Source organism: Schistocerca gregaria, chromosome 3, assembly GCF_023897955.1.
Source record: "Schistocerca gregaria isolate iqSchGreg1 chromosome 3, iqSchGreg1.2, whole genome shotgun sequence".
Taxonomy (NCBI): Eukaryota; Metazoa; Arthropoda; class Insecta; order Orthoptera; family Acrididae; genus Schistocerca; species Schistocerca gregaria.
The window spans coordinates 291,264,614-291,278,116 of NC_064922.1; the positions used below are offsets into that span (position 1 = coordinate 291,264,614).

At 44.6% G+C, this 13,503-nt stretch overlaps 1 protein-coding gene across 2 annotated transcripts in view; it reads right to left on the reverse strand.

Annotated features, from left to right (window-relative positions):
• The window catches only part of LOC126356030 (chymotrypsin-1-like), a 141,485-nt gene that overhangs the window by 52,832 nt on the left and 75,150 nt on the right, over window positions 1-13,503 (reverse strand). For both annotated transcript variants that reach the window (XM_050006684.1, XM_050006685.1), the window contains exon 4: window positions 8,608-8,743. In XM_050006684.1, the coding sequence (XP_049862641.1) occupies window positions 8,608-8,743 (136 nt within the window). The remainder of the gene's footprint in view (window positions 1-8,607; window positions 8,744-13,503) is intronic.

Genomic DNA, 13,503 nt, shown 5'->3' on the forward strand with positions numbered 1-13,503 from the left:
ATGTATTGCATGGCCTAGTGAACCATCTGCCTTAATCTTAATTAAAATATCTAGGAAGGGGAGGCATCCATTTTCCTCCATTTCCATTGTAAATTTGATATCCGGATGGATGCTGTTGAAGTGTTCCAGAAACTCATCTAGCGCCTGTTTCCTATGTCCCCACACGACAAAAGTGTCGTCGACATAGCGGAAGAAGTGCTTTGGTTTCTGCCCGGCAGTTTGAAGGGCCACCTCCTCGAAATGTTCCATATAGAGGTTTGCAATCGCAGGAGCCAATGGGGAGCCCATAGCCACACCGTCGATCTGCTCGAAGAATTCCCCGTTGCACTGAAAGTAGGTGGCTGTTAGTGAGTGTTCGAACAGGCTGACTGTTTGTGGTTGAAAATGCTGAGCTAAAAATGCCAAGGAGTCTTGAAGGAGCACTTTCGTGAAAAGCGACGTCACGTCGAAGCTCACGAGTTCGTCCTCACTTTGTAGTCGCACGTCCTCACTTTGTAGTCGCATGTCCCTGAGTATTTTTACGAATTCGGCTGAGTGTCTCACGTGGTGGCTGCAGTGTCCCAGAAGGGGTTTGAGCAGTGTCGCTATGTATTTAGCAAGTCCGTAACTGTGAGAGTTGATGGAGTCCACAATCGGACTCAGAGGTATCCCTTCCTTGTGGATCTTGGGGAGTCCGTAGAGGCGTGGTATCGCTGGTGCTCGGGGGTACAGCCGCTTCTTCATTGGCTTAGGTAAGTCAGATTTCTTCAGCAGAGCTATCATCTTTCTACTCAGCGTCGGGGTTGAATCCCTCTTCAGCCTCTTGTAGGCCTCGTCTTGTAGCACCAGGTTTATTTTCTACAGGTACTCGGCAGTACTTAATAGCACTGTAGCGTTCCCTTGGTCCGCTGATAGGATCGTTATATCAGGGTCATCTCTAAGGGACCGGAGAGCTACTCGTTCTTCCGCAGATATTTAATTTTTAGGTAATCGAGATCTGTCGATTATTCTGCAAGTTTCCCGTCTGCCTCCTCCTTTGGAAGCCCTCGTACTGCTCCTTCCACTCCGCTGATAATGTCTCGTCTCGGGATCGTTCTGGGGACGAAATTCAGTCCTTTTCTGAGGACTGCGATTGTGGCAGCGTCCAGTTCTTTTCCAGGAAGAAAGAAGCAGCGAAAATCCCAGAAGAAGATGATGATGATGATGAAGAAGACAAATGACTCGCGTTTCTTCTGTACGTGGGTCCGCTCTCGGCCAAAATTGCACGACTTCTGGGCAAATACAATATCAAAATCATTCTCCGACCACCACCGAAGACGAGGGAGCTCCTAGGTTCTGCCAAAGACGCGCTGGACCTTAAAACACCAGGAGTATACAGCATACAATGCGAATGCGGAAAACAATACATTGGACAAACACAGGTATCTAAACGCTGCGAAGAACATATCACATATGTGCGACTAGGTCACACAGAAAAATCAGCCATAGAAGAACACAGCATAAATCAACACACCTTCAACTTCTAAAACACGAAGGTACTGTGCCGAGCATCTGGCTTCTGGGAAAGCGTTATCAAAGAATCCATAGAAATAAGGATTCACGACAATCTGGTGAATAGAGATGAGGGATACCAACTCAGCGCAGCACGGAACCCTGCGATAGCGGCAGTCCTTTGGGAGCGCGCCCGTCAACGTCCTCCTCCGCGGACGCGGCCAGAAGGCTTACACCGAGAACCGAGAGCGGCCGCCGGTGGCGACCGCCAGCCTCACCACCGCGCTCACGCCGCTGGTCCACCGCAGCCACCCGAGGTCTAGTGGAGGGGGGTGACCGCGCATATAAATAGCCCCTCTCCGCGAATCTCGACACTTCGCCAAAAGATGGGTAGTATGACACTTCCCGAAACGTCGCAAGATATCAAAGCTACGTGCGCGCATTGTGTTGATCAGGTGTCAGATGTCTGTTTGTGGATGGAGTTGCATGCCTGTTGCACTTGATCGGTCAATACAGGGACGGTTAATGCTGTTTGTGAATGACGCTGGAGTTATCGTTCGATGATGTCCCATGTGCGCCCGACTGGAGACAGATCTGGTGATCGAGCTGGCCAAGGGAACATGTCGACACTGTTTAGAGCAAGTTGGGTTGCGACAGCGGTATGTGGACGAGCGTGATCGTGTTGGAAAACAAACCCTGGAATGCTGCTTAAGAATGGTAGCATAACAGGTCATATCACCAAATTGACATTCAATTTAGCAGTCAAGAGTGTGGGATAACCATAAGAATGCTCCTACCGTCATACAAAATCGCACCCCAGACCGTAACTCCAGGTGTTAGTGTAGTGTATCTAGCATGCATACAGGTTGGTTTCAGGTCCTCAGCTTGCCTCCTTCTAACCAACACATGGTCATCACTGGTACCAACGCAGAACCAACTTTCATCAGAAAACACAAGGGACCTCCATCCGGCCCTCCAATGATTTGTCGCTTCACACCACTGAAGCTGCAAATGGTGGTGGTTAAGCATGGGTGGAATGCACGCTACAGGGCGTCTGGCTCGTATCTGTCCTTGAAGTAACCGATTTGAAATGCAATGCTGAAAGTTCTTATTTTCTTCTGTCATTATAGTGCCAGTTGCTGCTCATATTGTTGCTGCAGATGCAGTGCGATGCACCAGAGCCATAAGCTGAATACCATGGTCTTCCGTCTCAGTACTACCACTTGGCCACCCGGAGTCTGGTCTTCTTGTGACCGTAGATTATCGTGCCCACAGCTGACGAAAATCGTGCACAGTGGCTGAATCCCTGCCAAATCTTTCTGTAATATCACAGAAGGAACATCTAGCTTTTCGTAGCCCTATTATGCGACCTCGTTCAAAGTCAACAAGGTGTTGATAATGGTGACTTTGTCGCCTTAACGGCTTTCTTGGTTAGCATCAACTCACCACGTCCAATCTCAAAGCTAACTAACGATAACGTCCGTTACTTCGTTAAGCGGTTACTTAATATTTTGTGTGAAAGGCTTCATATGATAATCAAAGTACCGGTATTTCAAAAGAATGGGTGTTGAAATGGGAGTAATTGGAGGTATTACTTCAATTTTTCATTAAAAGTTTTGCACAATAGTAAAACCTGCATAACAGAACAGTGACAATAAAAACCAAGTATAGGCCATAACAGTTCAAAGGCCTCCACTCTCCACTTACCTTATCTGTACTGCTCTTTTTATTTGCATTTAATTTTTTAATTTCTTACGTGTGTTTATACGTGGATTATTACTGCGTCTTGTTCGAAATGTTAGTGCAGACCCCAGCCACTAGAACAGTTTTCGGCTCCCTCACCTTATGTTAAGAAATAAGTTTAGAAAATTTTACAGTGAAGGATTTCTAAGGTTCAGTAATTATCCTAGAGACATATGTATTATTAAAATCATAACTGGTAAGAGCTTATTAAAACCAGACCAGATTCACGGCCTGCATGCTTCATTTACGATCTGTATAATACAAATGAATCATGAAACAAATAGTGTTCGTGTTAGATAATATGAAAGTTTGATAACTATTTCCAAATTACTATCATTCAGTAGTGTAGTATTAAAGGCACCGAGTGGCCAATCTATATGTGCTTCTCCATTATACACTGAAGAGTCAAAGAAACTGGTACTCCTGCCTATTACCGTGTAGCACCCTGCGAGCACGCAGAAGTGCCGCAACACGACGTGGCATGGACTCGACTAATGTCTGAAGTAGTGCTGGAGGGAAATGACACCAGAATCGTGAAAAGCTGTCCATAAATCCGTAAGAGGACGAGGGGAGGAGATCTCTTGCGAGCAGCATGTCACAAGGCATCCCATATATGCTCAATAATGTTCATGTCTGGGCAGTTTGGTGGCCATCGGAAGTGTTTAAACTCAGAAGGGTGTTCCTGAAGCCAACCTGTGACAACTCTGGACGTGTGGTGTGTCGCATTGTCCTGCTTGAATTGAGCAAATCCATCGGGATGCAGATGGACACGATTGGATGCAGGTGATCAGACAGAATGCTTTCGTACTTGTCACCTGTCAGAGTCGTATCTAGACCTATCAGAGGACCCACATCACTCCAACTGCACGAGCCCCACACCATTACAGAGTCTCCACCATACCCGTACGCGTCCATCCGCTCGATACAATTTGAAACGAGATTCATCTGACCAGGCAACATGTTTCCAGTAATCAACAGTCCAATGTCGACGGGCGACGAGTAAGGCTTTGCACCGTGTATTCATCAAAGGTGCAAGAGTGGGCCCTCCGCTCCGAAAGTCCATATCGATGATGTTTCTTTGAATGGTTCACACACTGACACTTGCTGATGGCGCAGCATTGAAATCTGCAGCAGTTTGCGGAAGGGCTGCACTTCTGTCACGTTGATCGATTCGTTGGTCCCGTTCTTGCAGGATCTATTTCCGGCAGCAGCGATGTCGGAGATCTGATGTTTTACCGGATTCCTGACATTCACAGTGCACCCGTGAAATGGTCGTATAGGGAAACCTCAACTTCACCGCTACCTCTGAGATACTGTGTCCCATCGCTCGTGTCCCGACTATAACACCACATTCAAACGTACTTAAATCTTGATAACCTGCCATTGGAGCAGCAGTAACCAATTTAGCAACTGCACCAGACACTAGTCTTATGTAGGCTTTGCCGACTACAGCGCCGCATTCTGCCTTTTTACATATCTCTGTATTCGAATACGCATGCATATACCAGTTTCTTTGGCGCTTCAGTGTAAAGTAGTTCTTTTTGATGAACATTATTGTTCACACTTCTACACATACAGTATACGTTAGTGCGAAACAGTTTGCTGCTAATCCGATACATTTAAGCACGTATTTGTATTGCTCGTGGCAAGCTGCTTTGCTAATACATATTCAGTGAGCTGTTGTTTTCGTGTACAATTTACCAAACAGCTTTCTGTTTCAAGTAGAGTTCAAAACAGTAGTTACATTACTTTATTAACCGTATATTTATTTGGAATTACTTCGCCAAATACGCTGGTGACAGTATTTTGATTTAGTTTACAACTATAATACCGTTGGTTTGATTCCCATTACAATAACAGCTGCTTCCCTTCAACAAGCTATCTCTCAGTTAACGAAACATAGTCCGATTATTTACTTTCCATTAACACGCTATCGCCGTCAATTTTAATTCCTGTCGAAGGAGAAACAGTATAGGGGACTCGCTTTCATAGTGATAACCTATAATCTTATAGGGTCTTCGCCTTTGAAATTAAGAGTTACAGATGTGGATGTAAGAGCCATCTGCAGAAGCAGTGCCGTCAGTTGGACTGCGGATAGTGTGGCATAAAACACAGGAGTATAGAAATAAAAAACAGGAAGAAGAGCATCTGCAGAAGCTTCCGGTAAGCGCAGGCCGTAAAGCATCACCCGTCGGCAACCATTCCCGTAGGACACAATACTGCACCGACGTGTGCAGATACACAATGCAGACTATTAGGCGTAGTAAACGGCAAGGAAAATAAATGTTTAGGAGACACGGGTACGCACGTGTCAGTCTTTAGTCTGGGCCTCTTAGTTGGGGAGACGGAAGAGACTCAAATCTTCACGTTGATGCGGTAGGTAACAGTGGTATAAATTCATTAGTGACCACAATGCTAAAAGTGGTTGTGGGCACATGGCAGTGTTGTCACAAGTTGGCGAATCTTGGACTTGACTACCTAGGCAAACTTCAAGCTAGAAAGATGTTTTACTGCGTCCAAACCCGGTCGTGATGGTGTTGTCAACTGAAATGCGAACACACATAGGAGCATAATGCCTTTCAATCAACCACAGGCAGTATGGTGCCACCGCGTAAATCATTCACAAGAACGGCCTTCAGCACTCTGACACTGAGAGAAGCTACGAGCTGAAAGCCAGAAATGAAAGACGGGGAAACTATGATGTAGCGAAGAGCGCTGTCAGGAACAGAAAAGCAGGCACATTCGGTGATTCTCACCAGAGGATAACGTCACTGTCTCCGAAAGACACCTGCAAATACAAGGACTTCCAAGTCCTTCTTCTGTTCAGTTAAAACCAAACTAAACTCCGTCCGAACAGGCCTTGGAAGGCCCAACGTACCGACCGAACGCCGTGTCATCCTTAGACCACAGGCATCACTGAATGAGGATACGGATGGGTGTGTGGTCAGCACACCGCTTTCCCGGCCGTATGTCAGTTTACGAGACCGGAGCCGCTACTTCTCAATCACGTAGCTCCTCAGTTTGCCTCACAAGGGCTGAGTGCACCCTGCTTGCCAACAGCGCTCGGCAGACCGGATGGTCACCCATCCAAGTGCTAGCCGAGCCCAACAGCGCTTAACTTCGGTGATCGGACGGGAACCGATGTTATCTATGCAGCAATGCCGTTGGCTGCGTCAACTACAGCTGAGTAGCCGGCAGCCTGGGAGTGCGTCCCGGGAGCCCGCGCCTTCTGTCCAGTTGCAGTGAGCCAATTCTGAGAAGGGAGATGTGACAAGCTGCCTATCATCCCCAGATGACCGCCACCAATGTGACAGCAGCCTGTCTGGCCTGCTGGACTTGGCTGCTTTGAACTACCGTCTCCTCCTCCACTGATTTGCAGACCTGGAGCCTCCTGCCATCTGCTAGCTAGAGGCCAAATTGACGGTTTGTAGCACGCTGACAAACTAAGCTTCACTCAGCCGGCAGTTTCGTCACTAGCCTTCTCGCGGGCAAGCTCTAGCCAAGAGTGACCCAGCAGATGTAGTCCTGCTATACGGCTGATGCAACATAAGTTAGCTACGTCACAATGAAATGAAACAATCGTATGGCATTGCTGGCCGGGAGGCCCCATCTGGGGATGTTTGGCCTCCGAGTTGACGCCTCACTGGGCGACTTTCGTGTCGATGATGATGAAATGATTACGGGAACAACACAACACGCAGACCCCAAGCGGAGAAAACCTCCAACCCAGCCGGGAATCGAACCCGGACCTGCTGCAGGGCGATTGGACGCACTGACAACTCAGCTAAGGAGGCGGACTATGTCTGGTTGCAGAGGGAGGTGTAGTAGTCAACAATAGGCGCATCGCGCCTGTACATTCCGCAACACAGCTGAGTGAGCGCCGCATGGCTAAACACAGAGTCCGCACTCTTATCAGTCTGAGAGGTCGTATCGGTAATCTTTGGAAACCTGCAGGAGTCTACGAAAAATTAATTCACCCACTGTCTCGCGCATCGCAGCTCAGTGAAGACGTTGTGGGTCAGACATGGGTCTGCAGTTCTCTACTGCTCTACTGATTACCATGCCGGGAAGTGGGCAACTAACAACTAATTTTAATCAGACTATGCGAGAGCTGATCAACAAAGCCTGCAATAGATTTTTTCATGCGATAGTTTCCTATCCGTACCATGAATATCTGAAAGGAGTGGGTTTTTATATAAAATACGGTCGCAGGTTCGAATCGTGCCTCGGGCATGAATGTGTGTGATGTCGTTAGGTTAGTTAGGTTTAAGTAATTCTAAGTCTAGGGGACTGATGACCTCAGATGTTAAGTCCCATAGTGCTTAGAGCCATTTGAACCATTTGAACAAGGTAGCGACTTCACAATGTGTCGTGTCATGTCTCAAATCAATTCATGTAGTGTCTGGGTCAGTTCAACAATACCTGTGTACGGCATCCGTCTTACAGCTCCGATCCCACATCTAGTGATTTTTGGTATCCCCATCACTAAAAACAAAGCTTCAGGGCATTCGATTTAAGAACTTTGAAGCAGTGCTCAACAAAAGTGAGGCGATTCTCAAGGAGACGACGATGAATGGCCTACGGCATGTGTTTGAGGACTGTCGGAGATGCAATAAAAAGAACATTCAAGTAGGAGGGGAGGACTCTGAAAAAGAGCATGAAATTGAGTAATAAACATCTGCGAAAGAAATGAGTCTGAGTTATTGTTGATCAGTCCTCGTACTTACAAATTCCACTCGATGAAGACTTACTCCGTTTACGAGTACTAAAAATGTCCTTTCGCCTTTACTGTTCAATTATTTACATTCGTTATTGTAAGCAATTTTTCAACAGCTCACCCGTCTGTCCCCTGCGTGACAACCATCTGGGTGCTATCGTTGTCATTGCATCCCCGTGAGAGCGCTTAGGTAATCTATGCACACGTAGTGAAAATATTAGTAATATGGCCTGTAGAACAACGTTTGAAAGTATGTATTTTCCCGAAGAACGTTTGAAAACCTAGACCATATTCTAAGCAAAGAAGACGTACTCCATGTCAAATAATACTGACAATTTCATATTCAGAAAAATATAAAGAACTTCAGTCCATCTAAGAGTAGATAAAATATTATCATCTCCACCTCATCCAGTTGCCCAGTGCTTAAATGGGCTTTTATACTGATGCAGTTTAGCTCCTGACAACTTTGCCAGTGGAATTCCGTTGATTCTAAAATGGATGTCTGCACTGTTTACGTCTAATAGCTAGTCCTAGTTTGCTGCAGTTTAATACATAACGTGTTTTTGCAAAAAGTTGCTGGCGAGATAGTCGAAAAATTGACAATGATGTGACGTAATAACTTTCATGATAGATGAAAATGTACATATGACTGACCAGACTAGGACGCATAAACTTACCCTGAGAACAGCGATATCGTTCTGGTTTGTGGTGCGGTTGTATTTGGAGTGGACAAAGACTGCGGACAGCTTCACTCTGGAGCCGGACGATATGTGCACGCTGCCCACTGACACGCTCAGATATTTGGCGGGTATTCTGCAACATTACACGTCCACACGATGCACCAATAGCTACACTCATATCTGCGTATATGACTTGCAAAGTTATTTCTATGCAGTTTGAATAAAATTTGGTGCAATTACCATGCCGACAGCACCATAGTAACCTGACGAATACACAGAAGAAGTATTCTTCAAAACTCCCTATGAAAAACTAGGTACACAAGTCTCAAGATGCGGCACCGATAAGAGCCACAGAGCCGGAAGCAAAATGCCAGATTCGAAAAAACACCGGGCCTACCGTAGTATAATGAAAGCCTTTTCAAGCAAAGAAGAAATTAGCAAAATCAGGAGTGACCATATACGTGAGGACCTTACATCTGAAAGGATGAAAGTATCAAACAGTGCAATCTCTCAATTGTGGTTGCAGAATGTGTGGAGCAGGGATGTCGGGATAATCGTAAAGAGAGGGATCGAAAAGCATTCACTGAGTAACAATACGGAACTTAGAAGCCATTAATTTATTGCCAAATATACCGAAATGACAAAAGTCGTGGGATACCTCTTAATTTAGTGTCGGGCATCCTTCAACCGGCGCAGTACAGCACCTCAACGTGGTACGGTTTGAACAAGTCATTGGAAGTCCACTGCAGAAACATTGAGCCATACCACCTCTAAACCCGTCCATAATTGTGAATCTGTTTCCAGTGCAGGATTTTGTGCACGAGCTGATCTCTCGATTATGTCCCATAAATATTCGATGGGATTCATGTAGGACGATCTGTGTGGCCAAATCATTCACTCGAACTGTCCAAACTGTTCTTGAAACCAATCACGAACAACTGTACCCTAGTGACGTGACCCATTATCATCCATAAAAATTCCGCCGTTGTTTGGGAACATGAAATCCATGAATGGCTCCAAATGGTCTCCAACTATCCGAACATAATCATTTCCAGTCAATGATCGGTTTATTCCATGTAAACACAGCTCACACCAATCTGGAGCAATCACCAAATTGCACAATGCCTTCTTGACAACCTGCGTCCATGGCTCCGTGGGGTTTGCACCACTCTCGAACCCTACCATCAGCTCTTACGAAATGAGATCGGAAATCATCTGACCAGGCCTTTGTTTTTCAGTCGTCGAGGACCCAACCAATACAGTCAAGAGCAGAGCGTCGCTGCAGATGATGTGCCGTTAGTAAAGGCTGCCACAGCCCATTAACGCCAAATTTCACCAATCTGTCCGAAGTGACACGTTCGTCGTACGTCCCACGTTCATTTCTGCGGTTATTTCACGCAGTGTTGCTTCAGCACTGACAACTCTACGCAAACGCCGCTGCTCTCTGTCGTTAAGTGAAGGCCGTCGGCCACTGTGTTGTCCGTGGTGAGAGGTAATGCCTGAAATTTGGTATTCTGGGCACACACTTGACACTGTGGATCTCGGAATACTGAATTCCTTAACGATTTCGGAAACATACTGTCCCATGTGTCTAACTCCAACTGCTACTCCTTGGTGCGGCCATAATCAAGTAAGACACATTTCCACATGAATCACCTCAGTACAAATGACAACTCCGGCAATGCGCTATCGTTTTATATCATGTGTACGCGATACTACCGCCATCTGTATGCGTTCCTATAGCTGTCCCACGACTTTTGTCATTTCAATGTAATCATTTTACTCATTAGTGACATTATCTCAGGCATATGGTTTCTCAGTTGCTCTTACTGTCTCCTTTATTATTATTATATTCAGTACAATCACCCTTTTATTACCACTATCTAGCATCATCACACATTGCTCATCTTGTCACTATATTTTACCAATCTCACGCAACTTCAACTTTCACGCTCTGTGCCAGACAAGTATACCCGATCTTGCGCTTTCACGCTCTGTGTCAGACAAGTGTACCTCATCTTGAACTTGCCACTTCCTCTGGTTTCTAGGCCACCATTACTAGAAAGTAACATGGTAAAGCAAAATACCTATTTTAAGGGGTCTGAAGCGTTTTAAACCATTCCCTTAATCACATTTACAGAATTCCACAATGCTGGAAGATAGGTAAAAAATCATATCGTTTTTTACCCAGTAAATTGCTGCTATTGGCCACGCACTGAATGACGCATCATAGGGAAGATGTCAAAGCGAGAAGATGGTTAAATTACAGTGAGACTAATGCACTGGCAAACTAATTAAACAATAACTGTATTCTGCATGGAGGTATTCCTCTATCAGTTCTGTTTCTTTGACATTTCAATAATAATTCACTTTGTTGATATGCACAAGATACGACAGCACACCTTGCTTCTTTCCTCACTGCACGCGTTTATGGGCAAGCAAACAACACACATGCAAGTTTTTTTGCAAACGTGTACACTAAAAATGTTGTGCATACGAGCTGAAAATGTAACAAACAAGATGCAGTAACGAAACGAGTAAGCAAACAAGCATCGGTTTCGGACTTCCAGTTTCATTTACTATCGGTACAAATACAGTAAAAATTGAATTCAATGGATTACGAAAGCATGCTTTTCACATCACTTCCTTCTATTTCTGTGGCCGAGCGGTTCTAGGTGCTACAGTCTGGAACCGCGCGATCGCTACGGTCGCAGGTTCGGATCCTCCCTCGGGCATGGATGTGTGTGCTGTGCTTAGGTTAGTTAGGTTTAAGTAGTTCTAAGTTCTACGGGACTGATGACCTCCGAAGTTAAGTTTCGTAGTGCTCAGAGTCATTTAAACCATTTTTTAACCTTCTATTTCTGTTTATCCGTAATAGAGTAGCAAAAATCAAGTTACATTAACGAGGCCAATTGTGTCCGATTACTAGAGTAAAGACGCTCTCAAGAACAGAAACACGCTCGAAATTGCCTTCCTTGCAACATGTTGCCCATGTAAGCACTGTAATTTTAGTGTTTAAAACAGCTATTGCGAACACAGGACGGAAATAACGAGCAAGAAGCAATTGTAAACAGCAGTCTGCTAATGTTTTGGGCTGCTTAAAATGGTGGGAGGCATCGCCCACTCTGGCTTTAAAGTCTGTAGTGCCACCTTCCTTCTTTTTTTACCTCCATGCTTCTTATATTCCTTTGAGTTTTATCTCTGGTCTGTGTGTTTTGTTTTGCATATTGCTGTCCCTTTTCGTGTTCTATCATGTCAATACGGTTTTCAAGACAGTATTTATGTTTAAAAAATGTGTGTTCATTTAGAATTTCGGGGTCTAGTGAAGCAGGGGGGGGGGGAGGGGGGGCAGTGAAGCAGGGGATACAACCGGTTGGCTTTGACCAATGACGTCAGAATTGGCCAGAGAGCATTTATTACCCAGATGAAAGAGCTGACAAGAATGTTCAGAAACGAAGGAATACCAGAGACGAAACATATAGTTGACATATATAAAGACCAGTAGTATTTTCACGTTAAGGATATCGCGTCTTTGTATCGTATTAGTTCTCTGGAAAATCAAAGGGAAAAAATATATGGAAAATATTGTTAGCATAGAATACATCACGTCACGTATATATGAGTTGTATTCGAACCTCATTCGAAATGTATTGCTTAAGTGCAGTACGGGATACAAGTTTGGCGTACGTTGATTTCTTCGTTTTCACCAGCATTAGTGTCCTGTTGTTCAGTTGAACTATGTACCCCAGGCTTCACTAAACCCTAACTGAAGCATGGGATACAAATTTTACATGTGTTGTTTATTTCGCCTCCACTAGGGTAGACCAGGGCAAAGCCGACACCTTAAGACATTTTCAATTTTTAAATTTTTACTGATTTAGTTACGGTTTTTATTGAGGTACCTAAAGTTTAATTGGGGATTTCTGCTTTCATTAAAAATATAGTTTTGTGAAGCTAATTACATTTATAAAGTGAAAAACCCGTATATAGTAATGTCTACTGCATGTCGGTATTTCCCCAGTCGCCGGGGCAATTTCGACGTCACTTTGGGGTAATGTCGACATTAGTGAGAAATAATAACATGAATGTACATCAATAAAATGTATATTGTTACAAAGTTATAGATGATACTTATAATAGTACCTCATGACTATAGATAAATATGACAAATAAGTCTGAAAAGAAAACAAAACATTTTAAGAAGTAGAGCAAAAGTCACAAATGTAATTGTCAGGAGAATCATAGCCGCTACAGTATGCGTGTGCCCACTTCCCACAAAATACACACCGATACCACAGTTCGGTTTTAATGCCATATTCCCCACAGACGAAATGCATTTCACTGTCTTTGGAAAATAAATCTATTCTGTCGTCCATTTCATCGTCGTCGCATAACGTTGACTCATCTATATCTTCTTCAGAAGATGTTTCTTCAAAAGAAATATGTTTGCTGCACCTTTTCTTCTTTTTTTGCCTTTGTATGTGGCCTTGCATTTGGTAGTGCTTGATTTTATTTTGGGTTTACCCTCGACTTGACCTGACTTCTTCAAAAGCTTAAGTTTAAGTTTTGGAACAATCTTTGGGTCATCAAAATGGTTCAAATGGCTCTAAGCACTATGGGACTTAACATCTGAGGTCATCAGTCCGCTAGACTTACAACTATTTAAACCTAACTAACCTAAGGACATCACAGACATTCATGCACGAGGCAGGATTCGTTCCTGCGACCGTAGCAGCAGCGCGGTTCCGGACTGAAGCACCTAGAACCGCTAAGCCACAGCTGCCGGCTTTGGGTCACCAATTACCTTTTCTAATCTACGCTTAGCTTTCATATCTTTAGTGACTCTTTTCTTCTGTGCTTCCTCCATTACAGTTTTCATGGGTGTGGACGTCA